General features: G+C 39.7%; 2 protein-coding genes and 1 long non-coding RNA gene across 7 annotated transcripts in view; 1 reads left to right on the top strand and 2 right to left on the bottom strand.

The window, feature by feature from the left end:
* RSBN1 (round spermatid basic protein 1) overlaps positions 1 to 7,439 on the bottom strand; it is a 51,791-nt gene extending 44,352 nt beyond the window's left edge. Inside the window, exon 1 of the mRNA XM_011933139.1 lies at positions 6,594 to 7,439. Coding sequence (XP_011788529.1) covers positions 6,594 to 7,296 — 703 coding nt within the window. The 5' untranslated portion in view covers positions 7,297 to 7,439. The remainder of the gene's footprint in view (positions 1 to 6,593) is intronic.
* Positions 7,440 to 7,496: 57 nt separating this feature from the next.
* The window catches only part of LOC105505325, a 97,858-nt gene continuing 86,449 nt past the window's right edge, over positions 7,497 to 18,905 (top strand). The window contains exons 1-3 of the long non-coding RNA XR_001000724.1: positions 7,497 to 7,710; positions 9,279 to 9,381; positions 10,250 to 10,346. This is a non-coding gene — a long non-coding RNA (uncharacterized LOC105505325). The remainder of the gene's footprint in view (positions 7,711 to 9,278; positions 9,382 to 10,249; positions 10,347 to 18,905) is intronic.
* Positions 8,700 to 18,905, bottom strand: part of PTPN22 (protein tyrosine phosphatase, non-receptor type 22 (lymphoid)) — a 64,613-nt gene continuing 54,407 nt past the window's right edge. For 4 of the 5 annotated variants that reach the window (XM_011933130.1, XM_011933132.1, XM_011933133.1 and 1 more), the window contains 2 exons: positions 14,430 to 14,507; positions 8,700 to 9,851 (listed from right to left, as the gene is read on the bottom strand). In XM_011933130.1, coding sequence (XP_011788520.1) covers positions 9,787 to 9,851; positions 14,430 to 14,507 — 143 coding nt within the window. In that variant the 3' untranslated portion in view covers positions 8,700 to 9,786. Of the gene's footprint in view, positions 9,852 to 14,378; positions 14,508 to 18,905 lie in introns of those variants that run through there. The other variant, XM_011933134.1, reaches the window with a different exon arrangement.

Genomic DNA, 18,905 nt, shown 5'->3' with positions numbered 1-18,905 from the left:
GCAATCTCAGCTCACTGCAACCTCCCCCTCCCGGGTTCAAGTGATTCTCCTGCCTCAGCCTCCCAAGTAGCTGGGATTACAGGTGCCCGCCACTACACCCAGCTAATTTTTTGTATTTTTCGTAGAGACAGGGTTTTACCATGTTGACCAGGCTGGTGTCAAGCTCCTGACCTCATGATTTGCCTGCCTTGGCCTGGGATTACAGGTGTGAGCCACCATGCCCGGCCTGTCCTATGTTTTTATGAGCAATAAGAGGGAGAGAAAAAAATTAAGATTTCAAAACACAAAGGTAACTGCCAGTTTAGTTAGACTCAAGTCTCCTACCTATATGAAATAAAAACAACATTTAAATATCTCTTTGTTAAATAATCAACCCCAATGTGCATAGCAGAAAAAGAGGTCAACTGGGCCATGAGTGAAAAAAACTGAGTTCTGTATTCAGCTCTATCACTAACTAAAACATTTTAAGCATTTCACTTTCCCTCTCTGAAAATCACTTTACTTTCTGTTTTGAAGATGAGCAAGTTTACCCTAGCATTTACAGATTAAATTTTTGTTTCAACTGTTTATGAACAACTCCAAATCTTTGAGATTGTAACAGTTCGTAATTAGTCTCCACATGAACTCCGATTAAATACTGTTGAACTGCTGTGCAGGAAGGAACATGTCTCCTAAGTGAACTCAAGGGTGGCAAACTTCTTCTCTAAAGAGTCAAACAGCAGGCTTTGTGGTCTTATGGTCTCTGTCTCAATTACTGTATTCTGCTACCTTAGTGCAAAAACTACCATAGACAATATATATGAATGAACAGAGCTATATTCCAATAAAGCTTCATTTCTGGACACAGTTTAAATTTCATAAGATTTCCATGTGCTACAAGGTCGTTCCAACTATTTTAAATTGTAAAAACCATTGTTAGGCCAGGCACAGTGGCTCATGCCTGTAATCCCAGCACTTGTGGGAGGCACATCTCAGGAGTTTGAGACCAGCCTGGCCAACATGGTGAAACCCCATCTCTACTAAAAGTACAAAATTAGCTGGGCATGGTGGTGGGCGCCTGTAATCCCAGCTACTCAGGAGGCTGAGGCATGAGAATCCCATGAACCCAGGAGGTGGAGGTTGCACTGAGCTGAGATCGCACCACTGCACTCCAGCCTAGCACAGAGCGAGACTCTGTCTCAAAAAAACAAACAAACAAACAAAAAAACCTTGTTACATTACAGATTGTACTGATTTCTGAAAAAAGTGCAAAACCAATTCAATGGAAGATTAATATTTTCAACAAAAGGTGCTAGAGCAACTGGATATCCTTAGGCAAGAAGAAAAAATAAGGCAACCTAAACCTCACACCTGTACAAAATTAACTCGAATGACAGATTTAAATATGAAAGTTAAAATTATAAAACTTTTAGAAGAAAACAAAGGAGAAAATCTTTGGGATCTAGGACTTGGTATGTTAGATATGATGCCAAAAAAACATGATCCATTAAAGAAAAAAAAAAAACTAGTAAATTGGATATCAACAAAATTTAAAACTTTTGCTCTGTGAAGTATCCCACTGAGAAGGTAGAAAGGACCAGACACAGTGGCTCCTGTCTATAATCCCAACACTTTGGTAGGCCAAGGTGGGAGGATCACTTGAGCCCAGGAGTTTGAGACCAGCCTGGACAACAAAGAGAGATCCTGTCTCTACCAAAAACAAAAACAAAAAACATTAGCCAGGTGTGGTGGTGCACACGTGTGGTCTCAGTTACTCGGGAGGTTGAGGTGGGAAGATCACTTGAGCCCCAGAGGTTGAGGCCAGAGTGAGCCATGATCACATCACTGTGCTCCAGCCTGGGTAAGAGAGTGAGACCCTCCCCAAAAAACAAAAACAAACAGGCTGGGCATGGTGGCTCATGCCTATAATCCCAGCACTTTGGGAGACCAAAGCAGGCGGATCACCTGAGGTCAGGAGTTCAAGACCAGCCTGACCAACATGGCAAAACCCCATCTCTACTAAAAAATACAAAAAGTAGCCGGGCATGGTGGCAGAGGCCTGTAATCACAGCTAGTCGGGAGGCTGACATAGAATCACCCGAACCCAGGAGGTGGAGGTTGCAGTGGGCCAGGATTGTGCTACTGCACTCCAGCCTGGGTGACAAAGTGAGAATCCATCTCAAAAAATAATAATAATAATAATAAAAACCAAAATGACAAAAATAAAAACAAGCAAACAAACAAAAAGGAGGGAAAGACAAGCAACAGATTGGGAGAAAATATGTGCAAAACATACAAAGAAGCTGCACCTGTTATCTGCAAAATATTATCAAAACCCAACAATAAAAAATACACAATTCAAGGGCCGGGCACAGTGGCTCACGCCTGTAATCCCAGCACTTTGGGAGGCTGAGACAAGTGGATCGCCTGAGGTCTGGAGTTCAAAACCAGCCTGGCCAACACAATGAAACCCCGTTTCTACTAAAAATATAAAAAAGTAGCTGGGCGTAGTGGCAGGCACCTGTAATCCCAGCGACTTGGGAGGCTGAGGCAAGAGAAATCACTTGAACCTAGGCGGCAGAGGTTGCAGTGAGCCAAGATCGCCATTGCTCTCCAGCCTGGGCAACAAGAGCGAAACTCTGTCTCAAAAAAAATATATATATATATTATATATATATATACACACACGCACACACACACACACACACATATACACACACACACACACAAACAATTCAATTAGAAAATAGGCAAAAGGTACAAAGAGACATTTTACTGACCAGGATATATAGATGGCAAATTATGATATGAAAAGATGTGTAATATCACTAGCCATTTGGGAAATGCGAATTAAGATCATGATATATCACTACACATCTATTAAAATTGCTAAAAATAGTGACAATACCAGATACTGGCAAGAATGTGGAGAAACTGGATTTCTCTTACATCGCTGACAGGAATGTAAAATGGTACAGACACTCCAGAAAATACTTTGGCAATATCTTAAAAAACAAACAAAATAAATAAACATATACAGTCATCCTTGGTATCCACAGAGGATTGGTTCCAGAGCCTCCCAGGGCACCAAAATCCAAGATGATCAAGTCCTTCATGTAAAATGGCATAATAATTGCTTACAACCTATGCACATCCTCCCCTATATTTTAAATCATCTCCAGATTATTTATACCTAAACAATGTAAATGCTATATAAATAATTGTTATAGTGTATTGTTTAGGGAACAGTGACAAGAAAAAAAAATCTGTACAAGTCCAGTACAATTTTTTTTGAAAATATTTTCAATCCCAGGTTGGCTGAATCCAGGGATGTGGAACCCATGGATACAGAGGGCTAACTGTATTTGCCATACGACCAAAGAAATGAAAAGTTACACGCACACAAAAACCTGAACATCAATTTTCATAGAAGCTTTATCTATAATAGCCCAAAACTAGAAATAATCAAAATGTCCTTTCTTATAGGGGAATGATTCAATAGGTGAACCATGGTACATCCATAGCATGGAACACTATTCATCAATGAAAAAGAGGGATGGATCTCAGGGACATCATGCTGAGTGAAAAAGGGCAATCTCCAAAGATTACATACTGTATGATTCAACTTATATAATAGTCTCAAAATGACAAAATTACAGAGATGGAAAACAGGTTAGTGGTTGCCAGGGGACAGGGACGATAGAGAGACAGAGGGAGTGCCTAAGGTTGTAAAAGGTTTGTGGTGGTGGAATAGTTCTGTATCTTGATTGTAGTGGTGGTTACACTAATCTACATATGATAAAATAGCATATAACTACATATATATTGTTCCAATGTCAATTTCCTGGTGTTGGCATTATACAATAGTTACGTAAGATGTAGCTACCGAGTGAAACCGGTAAAAGGTAAGAACTCAAGTGTGTTTGCAATTTCCTGTGAATCATTAATTATCTCAAAAAAAAAAGTTAAAATAGTTTCCAAAAATCTGAGGATAAGCAAAGGAAGGACACAGCTTTGCAAGTAACAAGAATCTGCCCACTCTCCTTATTAATCTTAGAGTTGTTTTGATGACCATGCATAATAAAATAATAAAGGCCGGTTTTAACTAAGTGCCTACCATGAGCCAGGCACTGTTGTAAGTACTTTTGACACAATGCCCTATTTAATCCATACAAGGTCCTTATAAATGAAATACCACAATCCCATTTTACAGACAGGAAAAGTGCGGTTGAGAGAGGGTAAAGCAATTTGCTCAGGCTCACACAGTGTTAGAGTCATGATTTAAACTCAGATTAATACCAGAGGCATGCCTCCTGCATACCACTGTAACAACAAAGATGTTCACAGGACAAGAAAGGTATCAGTCCAACTATGTGCAAAAGCCTGGATTAAACAAAGTTAAACCAGTTTATTTTCTGTAGGGTTTTCAAAACTTTTAAAACGCCAGTTTGCCAGTTCATATTACATATGTAGAAGGCTACAGTATACAGTTTTTCTCAAATGTATTTGACCAAAAAACTCTTTTTCACCCAAAATATAGTTTGGGTATATAATCCAACAATCTCTCAGTCACAAGTTAAAATGTTTAAATGGACTTATCTTAATCCACTTCTCTTCTTCACATATTGGCAAACTACAGATAGAGTGGTGTTGTCCAATGTGGTAGCCACTAGCCATATGTGACTAATTATAAATTAATTAGAAATTTATAAATAAGATCAAAATTTCAGTTCCTCAATCACGCCACATTTCAAGTCTGTTCAGGAACCACATATGGCTACCATATTGGTCAGCACAAATACAGAAAATTTCCATCATCTGAGAAAGTTCTATCAGTCAGCATTGGGTCAGAAGCGTGTTTTTTAAAGAACATGGGGCCTGTGTAATCTTCAGAGAAGCAGATTGTGAATTATTACACATGCTATCGCCACTATCCCCCATAAAACAGGGCCAGGTCAGGGATCCTTGATGATATAAAGCCATTGTAATGTCAAAGCACAGGGAAAAGGTAAACAAAGGAGTGGAAAAAATGAATAGCAGGAAGAGAAAGCAACATCATGAGGCCTGGAGATGAAGCTCAAAGCAGGATTCAGGAGTCTGGTTTCTACTCCCTGTTATGTCAATAATTCATCTTTTTAAAAAATATTTAAATTTTTTGCACTTGGTGCGAATTAACTGTGATTTGATTAAACAGGCCTCTTTACTACTTTGGGCCTCAGTTTCCTTTTCTACAATACAAATTTAAGCCAGAGGATCACTGATTCCCTCTAGTTCTGTACAGTTAAAACACACACACACACACACACACACACGAAATGAGAAAGTAGGGAATAAAGGTAAAAATAAAAAGAGAGCAAGATCATTGCATATTGGTGGTGAAAACTGGCAATTCTGTCATCTTGCCACAAGTTCTACTGCCAAGGATAAGATTTGGATGCCACCAAATGAATAAAAATTTAATGCTATTCAATAAATACTTATTGAGTAATTATTTGCAATGAACTACACTATTTGGAAATAGCACCACCAAAAAAAATGATTAGCCTTAAGACCCAATACGTGGAAAGAATGCTTCAAGACTCACAAAACTTTAGGTTGAAAGATCGGTTAATTAACATGTAATAACCTAACTGGCCCAGTACTAAGAAACAAAGAAGTATTTTAAATCTTCCTGAGGAAAAACAACTAGCAAATTATATAAAATAATATATAAAGTACAAACATATGGCATAATCAAAAGCACCATATTTGTTCCACAAAGAATATAAATAAATGCTACAGGTACTTGGGAACAAGAAGACATCAGTTTTGGCCAATCTAATTTTTCTAGAACCCACATTTAATTGGATACTCTGACATTTTCTAGTTAAATATTCTTGAGGGCTATTGGAATTAACAGATTCACAAATTGTGCTAGACAGAATCAAATGCAACTGGAATTCCAGCCTCTACTATCTACTGCACAAATTCCCACTTTTCAGAGGCACTGTTGGTCCTATTTCCTAGTACCAAAGCGTAGAGAAAACTTCCACACGACTATTCTAAGAATTTAAATGGATAATATGAAAACTTTAAAATGATTTGTATCTCTAGATTAAAAAGAACCAAGATTAATTGCGTTTGATATTTTATCTTGCAGAAGCTAAGTCAACCAGTGAGTCGTGTAACCTTTATGTGAATTCCCTTCTGAAAGACTGGAACCATACCCCTGACTATTCTGGCGCAAGGGAGAGCGGATACTAAAGCTTTCCAGCAAGCAAAACAAGGAGAAGGGATTTTAACAACATGTCTTTACTTTGGAAAGGCATTTTTTAGTACCCCACCTACTAATCTAACGCGGCGCGGAAACCCTGCAGAATTTGAAAACAAATGTTGAGGCTCCGGGGGACTGGCAAAGGGATTAGGAACTGACAGCTCGGCCTCGGAGCGAGAAGCCTCAAGTAGTTAGATCAAACCGTGTCAACGATCTGAAATCCAGGGTCCACCCCAGTGAGCTCAGGGAAGTAGAGCAGCAGGAGGTAAGCAGGGGTTTGGCGTTTTTCAGTACTAAAAATGCAGGATATAGGAACTGAGAGAGACCTAGAACCCAAGTCAGGCAGTTTGCCTGCTCTCACCTCTCTTGGGGGCTTTGATCAGAGGCACCCCTCCAGTCCTCTCGCCGTTTTCCTGCTTGTCCTTGTGCTTGAGATCGGTTCCGCAGGAGCTGGGGTCACCATCGGAGCCGCGGTGGTGATGGTGCTTGTGCCGCTCCTTGTGGCCCTTATGTTTGGGCCCTGCCGCGCTCACCGTCAGAGGCGAGAAGGTGAAGAGGGCCGAGGTGCTTGGGGCCGCGACAGGGGCAGCGACAGCGGGCCCGGCGGGTGCCAGCGAAGGTGGCGGCGGAGGCGGCAGGAGAAGAGGCTCAACAGGGCCTGGGACAGTTGGGGCTGCATTCGTTGGCGGCAGCGGCCCAGGATGTTGGCGGCTGCGACGCCGCCGGTGAGGGGGAGCGAGAGGGGGCTCCTGGCTCGGCCGTCCCCGCTTCTCCTGAGACCCCCCACTGCTAGATCGGCGCTGCCGTTTCACTCCCCGCGGGGAGACCCCAGCAGGAGGTTTCTCCTTCCCCTCTTTGTCCGGCTCCTCCTGCGCCGCCACCGCCCGTACTACGCGCACCGCTCCGACCTGCGCAGCCATTTCACCCACAAACACACATTTAAATGGCCCGACCGCCCCCCCGTCCGCGCATCGCGCAAGCGCCGCCCGCGCACTGCCCGCTGGGCATTGGAGTCTCTCCTCCGCCCTCCACTTGTCGGCCGTTCTTCGTCCAGAGATGAACATGCCGGAAGCGGCCGTTCCCAGCTTTTCTCCGCAGGCCTCTCCAACCGAGCTTCTATTGTAAAGCACCGTGTGCCGCGCAAAGCATGATGGGAGCTGTAGTTCCGCCGCGCCCCGCGCCGCGTCCCCGGCTCTGAGTGGAGGAGCGGAAAGGGAGCGTGCGCGGAGTCACGCTTCTGGCTGCGACGCAACCGGCGCTGGGCGGTGAGTTGCCGCCAACCGCCCTAACGGCCGAAACAATGTTAATGGCTTTCAGAGTCTGGCGGCGCGTTCCCATTATCATCTTCCTATGACCCTTCCTCATTTACACGGAGGAGGTGGTCTCCACAGTGACTTTTAAATTTAATATTTCTCTCATAACCTTTGTCAGGTAAAAAAATCTTCATCCTTTAAACTTTGACGAGGGATGAAATGAAGGTGAAAAGAGGATTTAGTAATATGTAAAATAAGGGTGGTTTTGCTATAAAAATATGATAGGACCGCAATTCAGAAATGTTTTCAAGCATCTGGGGCATTGCTATGGTTACAACTACAGGCCTACGAAGTCAGGTCCGAGAACTGCTTGGGGTCCTGGTGGGGGCGGCCCCTCCTCGCCATCGGGCCACATCCCCTCTAATGCCTGGAAAAGTCTAGCATTTATTTTTAATATATCCCTACAGTTAAGAAAAATTGTAGATGGAAAACCATGTTTAAGATTTTTTGTAAGTTTTTCTTTTCAAATCTTAAGGATAAGGTTGCATAAATTTGAAAAGTGTGCCTACCAGAGAGCACACCACAAATCGTCACTGTTCACTACGGATAGCTGCTGCTCAGAAATTCATTTAGAATTTCATCCTCGCTTTAGCTTTTACCTGGGGTTCTTTTAAGTATTTATTTAGAGACGGGCGGGGCGGGGCTCTGTGTCTTACGCCGGCAATCCCAGAACTTAGGCCGAGGCGGGAGGATCGCGTGAGGCCAGGAGTTCGAGATCAGCCTGGGTAACAGTGAGACTCTGTCCCTACAATAATAATTTTTAAATTATCTGGGTGTTGTGGCACGCGCCTGTAGTCCCAGCTACTCGGGAGGCTAAGGTGGGAGGAGTGGTCGCGCCACTGCACTCTGGCCTGGGTGACAGATCCAGCCCCTGACTCTTAAAAAAAAGGAGAGAGACAAGGTCTTGCTCTATTGACCAAGCTGGCCTCCAACTCCTGGGCTCAAGGAATGAGTAGCTAGCTGGGTCTACAGGTGCACTCGTGGCGCCCTAGGTGACTCATAGTTACCTAGGATTCTTTTAATATATTTGTTTCTTGTTAAAGACATTTGGAAGTAATTGATTACAATGATATATATACTCAGCAGATAAAATTACTGTGGTTTGATTTCACTAGTTTCTGGAGAAGTATTACCTAAACACTACTGCAATGAAGTCAGTTTAAAAACAAAAAAGTTTATTGATTATCTATTGGATACATTGTACTACAACAGACAGCTAATAATATTTCATTCAGTTTGCCCTATTGGGCTTCTGAATGAAAAATACTGAAGAACAAATGATGTTTAAACAATACTACGTGTTTCCAAAAGTTATAAATAAAGTTATTTAAATAAAAATGTTTTTAATGCATTAGGGGAAGTCAGGTGGATTCTTTGTAAAACACAATTACCGCCAATTTATTCACTACATAAAATTAGAGTTGAAATAGATTTTCTTATGGCAGATCCATATTCATATAGAAATTCATTTTAAACTAGTATTTCTGATGGTTAGATAAAAATTGCACATGATCTGAAAGATCCTGTATAAACATATACAATTTATATCTTTTGCTACCAAAAGATAGCTGCTATATTTCATTGATCACTTTTCTACAATTGGTAATTTAATGACTTTGATTAAAACTTATCAGTAATGCAGTTGAACTCCTTTGTTGTTATATTCAAATAATTGTCATTATTTGCACATTTTATTTTTGTAAATATAATTTCTCATTTTCTTAATATTCCAGTTTTCCACAATATTTGGGAAGATTTACAAGGTATACTTCATTTAGGCAAAAATAACTTAGGAAATAGTCATTGTCAAGAGCAGTTTGTATTGCAACCCACAAGGTAAGTTCTTTTTTTAACTTTTTATAGTACATTCTGGTAATGTAGAAATTAGTTGAGATCCAAATCTTACAAACCTTTAGAAGTTTACATTTATGTAAAAAAGTAAAAGAAAATAAAAATAACTGGCAAAAATGAAAAATCCATTCTAAAAGTGTTTCTCATATAGCATTCACTACATAAGCTCAAGTGACAAACTTTTATTTGCAGTTTTCAACTCAATGTAAATGATATGAAAATGCAAAACTGGCACTTACATTTTGCTTTTCTTTTAAAAGCTATTAACACATTAGCATATCTTCATATTTGATATTACGCATATAGAGCACTTATTTTAGCTAGCAGTATTCCAGTAGTTTTATTTGCAGGTGTACTTGCAGCCCATATTCTTATAAATCTGGAGTTTTATTAAATATTCCAAGTTGGTGGTGGATTCCTTGGTCCTTTGGGTTTTGAAAAACGGTTTGCAAAACCTGGGAACAAAAATGAAGTTGAATGAAAAAGATGTTTTAAGTATATAAATGAATACTTGGCTTTTAGAGTATAACATATGCAAATACATGGTCTTTTTTTTTAAGTTTAGGCAGCATCTTGACCAATTTAGTAATATATTATAAAGAGATTATAGTAATCTAAAGTTTAAATAACAGAATACTAATAACACTTTAAATTTGAAGAGCACTTACAAATTTAATAATGGTAATAATAGAATGTAGGACCCTGGTTATATATAGCCTTTGATAATTTAGTATATAATATCATTTATCTAAGACTTTTTGTCATCCACTCCTTCCCATTAAATGAAGCTGGGAAATTTTAATTTCACAAAAATATAGCACCGTTACTTATAACATTATTGTATTACATCTAGATATACCTCTGTGTCGGTCCAGAAATCCTTCAATTTACTAAGAGATTATGTTTGAAAAGCTTAGAAAAAAAATAAACAATTCTGAAAAACGAAGTAGGTAAGTAATCATTATTATTTATCTTTCTTCTTCAAACTTGTTCCCCCTACCTTACCCCAAAAAAGGAGGATGAGAAAATTTTTCACAACTAATGAAGGCTATTTCTGGATGTTTTCAAAAGGTGTGCAGGTTGATGATGTTGGTTCTTTATCATTTCAGCAACATATGACTTTATGACTTTTCTTTGATGGTAGTGTCTTTTTGTTTGTTTGTTTTTTGTTTGAGACGGAGTCTTGCTCTGTCGCCCAGGCTGGAGTGCAGTGGCACGATCTCAGCTCACTGCAACCTCCGCCTCCTGAATTCAAGCGATTCTCCTGCCTCAGCCTCCCGAGTAGCTGGAATTACAGGCGCCAGCCAACATGCCTGGGTAATTTTTGTATTTTTAGTAGAGATGGGGTTTCACCCTGTTGGCCAGGCTGGTCTCAAACTCCTGACCTCAAGTGATCCACCCACCTTGGCCTCCCAAAGTGCTAGGATTACAGGTGTGAGCCACTAAGCCAGGCCTAATGGCAGTGTATTTTTCAGTTATCTTACACTTAGCAACTTTAGAAACTTACAATGAGAAATGAAAGGTTTGAAGTATAGAGGAATAATAAAATGGAAAACTCAAAGATATTCCTAAACCTTTAATTTCATCATCATACAAGTTGTACTGTCTACCTTAAAAAACTGATGTAAGGATCAAATGAGATATTTGTGTAAAAAGCGAATGGGATGAGGTGCAGTGGCTCACGCCTTTGAGTAATCCCACAGGTTGGGAGGCCAAGGCAGGTGGATTGCTTGAGCCCAGGAATTCGAGACCAGCCTGGGCAACATAGTGAAACCCTGTCTCTACAAAAAAATACAAAAAGAAATTAGCCGGGCATGGTGGCTTGCACCTCTGGTCCCAGATACTCAGGAGGCTAAGGTGGGCAAATCATTTGAGCCCAGGGAGGTCAAGGCTGCAGAGGGAAAGAAAAACAAAAAAAAAGAATTACAAAAACAAAAACACACAGCATCCAGCACAATGCCTGGCACATAGTAAGTACTCAGATGTTGCTCAGGCCAGTCATGTTGGCTCACACCTATATTCCCAGCACTTTTAGAGGTGAGTATGGAAGATAGCTTGAGGCCAGGAATTCAAGCACATGGTAACTACTCAAATGTTGCTTAAATTTCAACCCAGAAGCCAGGCATGGTGGCTCACACCTATAATCCCAGCACTTTGGGAGGCCAAGGTGAGTGGATCACCTGAGGGCAGGAGTTCAAGACCAGCCTGACCAACATGGTGAAACCCTGTCTCTACTAAAAATACAAAAATTAGCTAGACATAGTGATGAGTGCCTGTAATGCCAGCTACTCGGGAGGCTGAGGCAGAAGAATCGCTTGAACCCAGGAGGCCAAGGTTGCAGTGAGCCGATGTCGTGCCACTGCACTCCAGCCTGGGTGACAGAGCGAGACTCCATCTCATTTAAAAAAAAAAAAAAAGAAAAAGAAAATTTCCAACCTAGAAAACTATGCCAGAACTGGAAGAGGAGTAGGGAAGGGGAAAGAAGATTCAAGAAAAAAAAGCACATTCAAGTTTCTTAATGGTGGTGATTTAAAAAAATTGGTGGAGGGGACGCACAGCCTAGTTGATGTACATTTTACTCTTCCCAGTGGTAAGAAAGAAGATGGAAGGAATACTTTTGGTTAAATTGTTTCACACACAATAGTCAGAATCATCCTGTCAGTACAGATCACTTGATTATAACCCAAGTGGACTAGGAATAGAGATATAGATATATATTAGTACTGAGTACCTAAAATTTTAGGAATACCTATATTCATTCTCTTTCTCTGGTCAATTCTCAGTAGTTTAAAACAGTTTCAAGGTACCTTTTTTTGCATGTGGGCCAATTCAGGGAAAATAAACCTGAATCACAAATTTTTTTCATTCCGATTTAAGTACTTTTTTGAGTAACATGCACTTAAATTGATATTGCCTTAAAAAAGTAAGTGCTGATTTTTTTAGTTTTTTTTTTCCAAGACAGGGTCTTGCACTGTCACCCAGGCTAGAGTGCAGTGGCGTGATCATGGCTCACTGCAGCCTCAACCTTCAGGGCTCAAGTGACCCTCCCACCTCAGCGTCCTGAGTAGCTGGGACTACAGGCACATGCCAGCATGCCTGGCTAGTTTAAAAAAAAAAAAAATTGTAGAGACAGAGTCTCACTGTGTTGCTTAGACTGGTTTCAAACTTCTGGCCCCAAGCAATCCTCCCTCCTCAGCCTCCCAAAGTGCTAGAATTACAGGCATGAAAGTGCTGCTTTTTAAGTAGGTAAAATGTTCAAATCTAGGCATATTTGAGAGGAAGCAACATGGAGGCAGCTCTCTAATATTTTATCCTCATATTAGATTATATAGACTATTGTTAAGCTAGGTAGGCCTAGAGTTAGTCAAGTTGTATCACTGATTTAGAGTAAAGAAGGAAGCAGAGAACATTTATGTTCTGGGCAAAGTGGGGAGCTTTTTTCTTTTCCTTTTTTCCTTTTTTTTTTTTTTTTAATGAGATGGTCTCACTGTGTTACCTAGACTGGTCTTCAACTCCTGGGCTCAAGGGACCCTCGCACCTCAACCTCCCAAAGTGCTGGGATTATAGGCATGAACCACCATGCCTGGCTTGCTTTTTTTGTAGTTTTTACAATATTCTATGTGAATGTTTTAGCTAAGTGATTTCGTGTAAATCATCTCGTTCTGTTGCCAGCATGGAGTGCAATGGCGCGATCTCAGCTCACTGCAACCTCCGACTCCCTGGTTCAAGCAATTCTCCTGCCTCTGCCTCCTGAGTAGCTGGGATTACAGGCATGCGCTACTATGCCCTGCTAATTTTTGTATTTTTAGTAGAGACAGGGTTTCACCATGTTGGCCAAGATAGTCTTGATCTCCTGTCCTCATGATCCACCCGCCTTGCCCTCCCAAAGTGCTGGGATTACAGGTGTGAATCACCCCTCCCAGCCTAAATTATAACTTTTTAAACCTTAGAGTTAATGAAATCCAAACAAAATTTTATGGCAAAAAAGACAGATCCAGAGATTTTAGTTAAACATTTTGTGAAGATGACACAGGGACTCTTAGGCGTGGCAGATATTGCTCCCCATCCACCAATATCCTCTTTGCTTCTTCCTCAAATAGAATTGTATGTAGGCAATTTTTTCTGTCTGCCCAGCAATATTACATTTCCCAGTCTCTTTTGCAGTTTAATTATAGCACATGTCTAAGTTCTCTTCAAGGGAATATGAGCTGATATGATCTGGCCATTTCCGGGCCAGTGCCTTTGTAGACCAGAAGAGTAAAAAGAGGAGGCCACACCTCCACTTTTTCCTCTTTTCTTGCCACCTACAGTCTGGATGTGGCAGCAACCTAATTTTGATTGTGTAAGTAAGGACAATACCATTAAGCGACAGTTCTCAAAGTATGATTCAGGGACTCCTGGAGGCCTCACACTCTTTCAGGGGGTTGATTAATAATAATGTTTAGTAGTAATAGCCTACTACTAATTGCTATTCTTCTTACAAAAAATTATACCTGATAATTTAAATAGTATCATAAATATGTATCACATAGAATAATAGAATGCTTAGAATAATATAAAATTACCATTTTAAGTTTATAGCTTAACTTAGGAGCAATTGAGTAAGCAAACCTTAAAACTGTCAGAATTGTGCTTCATTTCCTACTATTGAATTAGTTATATAAGACTAAATAGTGACAACTGCTGTTCTTTTTATCATACTTGTATGTTTTTCATAAATTTGCTTTAGATATGAACCGGAATATCACAGCATCTCAATTTCTTCATTTGGATAGTCATATTTATTTACTACATGCCAACACAATCATTTGGTTACCTAGCTTTATTTTCCACATATACTAGATAATTTAGTTCTATGTGAGATGTTAAGAGGTAGTTAAGGTTAAAAATAAAAAGATAAATTGCATGGAAAAGAATATAAACATAAGGACCTATACGTGCAACCTAAAATCATATTTAAAGTTGTATCTGTTATACTGTAAATGAGTAATTTAGGTAATTTGTTTAACTCTTCAGTAAAATGACACACATACCAAAATTCAGAAATGAGCTGGAGTTATTTGACTGAACAGATTCTGTAGGCTTGTTTGGTGGGCAAGAATTACAGATACCTAGAATTAAAAGAAAAAATATAAGGGAAAGACTAAAGACAGACTCAGATGACTGTTGATCAGATCACATATAATTGTTAAGAGTAATTAATAATCCCAAATAAACATATCACTGTCGAATGTTAACAAAATGTAGGTGCTTACAAATGGGTTGACACTATAATATTCTCATTTGTATTTTTGGTATTTTCTTAAAAGGTTTCTTTTCTTTGCAAACAGATTGTATAGTAAAGCCCAACACTAAAGAAAATTGCCAAAGAAATAAGATCCAATATATCATGAATCAGCATTTTTTTTTTTTTTTTTGAAATTCACATTTTGGCTTTGGACTTCATATAACTTTTTCCTCTGACCACTCTTAGTACATTTTTACGTCATTTGTTCTCCACAATAATTCATCCATGACAAGTCTTATTTTTATTATATAATCCTCTACGCTGGAATCTCTTTTTTTATTCCACTTTCCAGCCTGATTTTTTTCTAATTTAGGCCCATAACCAGGCACGATGACTCACGCCTGTAATTCCAGTACTTTGGGAGGCTGAGGCAGGCAGATAACTTGAGGCCAGGAGTTCAAGACCAGCCAGGCCAACATGATGAAACCCTACTAAAAATACAGAAAAAATTAGCCAGGCGTGGTGTTGCACATCTGTAATCCCAGCTACTTGGGAGGCTGAGAAACAAGAATTGATCCAACCTGAGAGGCAGAGGGATGTGGTGAGCCCAGATTGCATCACTGCACTCCAGACTGGGTGACAGAGCAAGACCCTGTCTCAAAAAAAATGATAATAATGATTATTATTTAGGCCAGTAATCTCCCAAAAGCATTGTTATGCTGCTTTGTTTTGCTGTTTTAGTTACTTATAGGTATAAGTTACTTATAGGTCATATATTTACATTGATATATTCATGTATCAGTTTCTGCAGTTTTGAAAACAGTCCCTTAAAAGCTTTGTCCACATTTTGCACATTCTATCTTGGCAACGGAAAAAGATAATTTCAGGTTTGTATAAACTTTCTAACAAATTGCATATAAGTGGGAAGAATATTGGTAAGCATTTTTGTTGTTGTTTTCAACATTTTCAGAATGCACTGTGTGAACTGCATATGTGTGTTTGCACATGCATACCTCATACTAGGATTCTAGAAACACCTTCCTTTTCAAGGAGGTTCCTGAGTATGAATCACTAGAATACATACTGAATTTCAATCAGATCCAATTAAAACACATATTTATTTTATACTTACTATATTACTATAGTAAGCATAATTATTATACTTAATATATTAAAATAGTTAATATAAAGTATAAGTATAAAATACTATTCATATTTAAATACTATGTGCTAAGCATTGCTCTAGGCACTGAAGATAGAGACATGAATAGAAAGTGAGTAAAGGTAAGGAAGTTCAGGAGGCATCAGTAATCTCTATACTGCATAGAGCTGAAAGTTATATACATCCTTTAGACGGAAAATAAAATTGTCTTAAAGGAGAATATTGGTTGTTTACAAAGGAGGCACAGATTCCACACATATATATCAGAGGAAACTGCTATTTTGTTACATTAAAAAAATCATGGATTTTTTTTTTTTTTTTTTTTTGAGACAGAGTCTCACTCTGTCACCCAGGCTGGAGTGCAATGGCACAATCTTGGCATACTGCAACCAGTGCCTCCCAGATTCAAGCAATTCTTCTGCCTCAGCCTCCCGAGTAGCTGGGACTACAGGTGCATGTCAACATGCCTGGCTAAATTTTTTGTATTTTTAGTAGAGACGGGGTTTCACCATGTTGGCCAGGCTGGTCTTGAACTCCTGACCTCATAATCTGCCCGCCTCGGCCTCCCAAAGTGCTGGGAATACAGGCGTGAGCCACTGTGCCTGGCCTATTATGGATATATTTATGCTGCCTGCCTAACCTTCATTCCCACTTCTAATAATAGGACTTGAATTTTCCTTTAGGAAACTACTCCTCCCCAATTTTCAGTTCCCATGCTTCCAGTAGAGCTGATTGTACCTTTAGATTAAGGAAATGACCTATAACTAAGGCTGATTTTCAGTTAGTATATTGGCATGGTCACACCAGATGTATAGGTCTGACCTCATTCCTGATTGGACAGTGTACACATGTAATAAGTGTTAAATATTAGGGTATGACACTATCCTGCCTAATCAGAACATTGACTATACTGGCAATAATTGGTTCAGGGATGTGCAAATGAACCAAGTCAAGACAATCAGACCCAGTTGGCACTAGTCATCCCAGTGTGGCTTGAAAACCAATAAAGAGTTTTTTTTTTTTCCATCATAAGCCTGAACTCACATGATAAAAACCTGCCTATGAATGAGTTAACACAGAGTGAGACTAAGCTGAGAGACATGAAATGAGAGATTAGGTTCTGATTACATCATTTGGACCATTGTTACAAGCCAGTAAATTCCCCTTTTCTGCTTAAGTCAGCTTAAGTTAGGTTTTCTGTCACTTGTAACTAAAGGATTTCTGAGCAATTAAAGTTTCCCACCAAAAGTTAGCATCAAGCATCACAGTTGACAGCTTCCAGTCTTGTCACTCTGTAATTCATTCATGATCATTTTATACTTTTCTGTGAAGCATGTTTAAAAATAAAAATAAATAGGAAACAGAGCATGTAACTTCTCTGCCTAAAACCCTTTTATGGCTTCCCATTACACTTAGAATAAACTTAACTACTTACCATGTATGACCCATAAGAATGTAACTGCTCCTCTCTGATCTTTCCAGTCTCGCCTTACTCCTGTCTCCTCCTTACCTACTACCCTGCAACTAAGATGGCTTCCCTTTGAGTTTCTACAATACACCACACTCTCATACCTCAGAGATTTTGTTCCATCTATCTGAAATACTCTTCTCTGGACCCTTTGGCTGGCTGGCTGCTCCTTCATGTTTTGGATTCAATTTTCACTTCCTTAAAAAGGGTTTTTTGGGCCGGGCGCAGTGGCTCATGCCTGTAATCCCAGCACTTTGGAAGGTGGAGGTAGGTGGATCATGAGGTCAGAAGATCAAGACAATCCTGGCCAACACGGTGAAACCCCATCTCTACTAAAAATACAAAAATTAGCGGAGCATGGTGGCGCACCCCTGTAGTCCCAGCATTCGGGAGGCTGAGGCAGGAGAATCACTTGAACCTGGGAGGGGGAGGTCGCAGTGAGTCGAGATCGTGCCATTGCACTCCAGCCTGGGCGACAGAGCGAGACTCCGTCTCAGAAAAAAAAAAAAAAGGTGGGGGGTTTCTTGGGCTCCTCATTCTAAAGTGGATTTCCCTTTGTTACCCTCTCATAGTCACCCTTTTGTTTTCCTTCATAGCATTTATCATGTGTTATTATGTACATATTTGTGAATATGGTCAACCAAATTTTGTTTAATGTTGTTTGTTTAATGATGGAATCCCTCACCAAACTTACGTTCCACAAAGGCAGAGCCCATATCTGTTCTGTTCACCATCATATACCAAGTGCCTTACAGAATGCCTGAAATATAGTAGACACTCAACAAATATTCGTTGAATGAATGAATGAATGAATGGATGACACTAGGCTTAGATTCTAGCTTAAAATAACAGATGAAGAATCCTAATTTCATTAAAAGTAGGACCAGCTTTATGGACCAGTGGGAGATCCAGGCTACAGGGAGAACACATGGAATTCCAGAATCATGAACCATCTGGAAGGGGCTGAGGACACATATGAAGTACAGTCTAAAGCTTCAGGATCAGTTTTGGGAGCCAGATGTTCTTCATTTAAGGGCAAAAGACCAGAGGATCAAGGAAACTGAAAAATACAGCACAGCCTAGATCCAGAGAATTAACTGGGAGCTCTTGGAAATAAGACTCAATCTCTGAAAGTTCCACCATATCTTCAAAGCTGTGCCAACCTAAATCTACCTGAAGTTTCTGTTTCTTGTTTGATATTCTAGGCAGAGTTAGAGCTAGAGAAAGAAAACTATTTTCTGAGTTAGGCTGATCAAACCAATCTTTGGTTGACCATTTAAGTCACTCATTTCTTTGCACTTGGCTATTTTATTTCCCCTGTTTCCTACCATAATTTCCATTTGAAATGTTTAAATTCTCTTTTGACTCTCTTTAGGAGAAAAGGTACATTTTCTGACTATACTTCAGCCATCATGAGTTCATGTCAGAGATCAGCTATGATGGCAATGATATCAAACTAGCTCAAGAACCTGGAGCTTTTGGGTAGGGAGATGAAAACCCAAAAGGAAACTTTCTTTCTTAGACTATACCTGAAATCAGATTTTCTCAGTGCTTTTTGTCTTTCCCTATAATACCAGTATAATGTCAAATAACTGGTCTGTCACCGATTAACCAAATGGATCAAAAAAATTTTTAAGTATATCACCATGGTT

Source organism: Colobus angolensis, unplaced genomic scaffold (genome assembly GCF_000951035.1).
Source record: "Colobus angolensis palliatus isolate OR3802 unplaced genomic scaffold, Cang.pa_1.0 Scaffold124, whole genome shotgun sequence".
Taxonomy (NCBI): Eukaryota; Metazoa; Chordata; class Mammalia; order Primates; family Cercopithecidae; genus Colobus; species Colobus angolensis.
The sequence above is the reverse complement of the archived record's forward strand: the minus strand, read 5'-3'. Positions and strand labels throughout refer to the sequence as shown.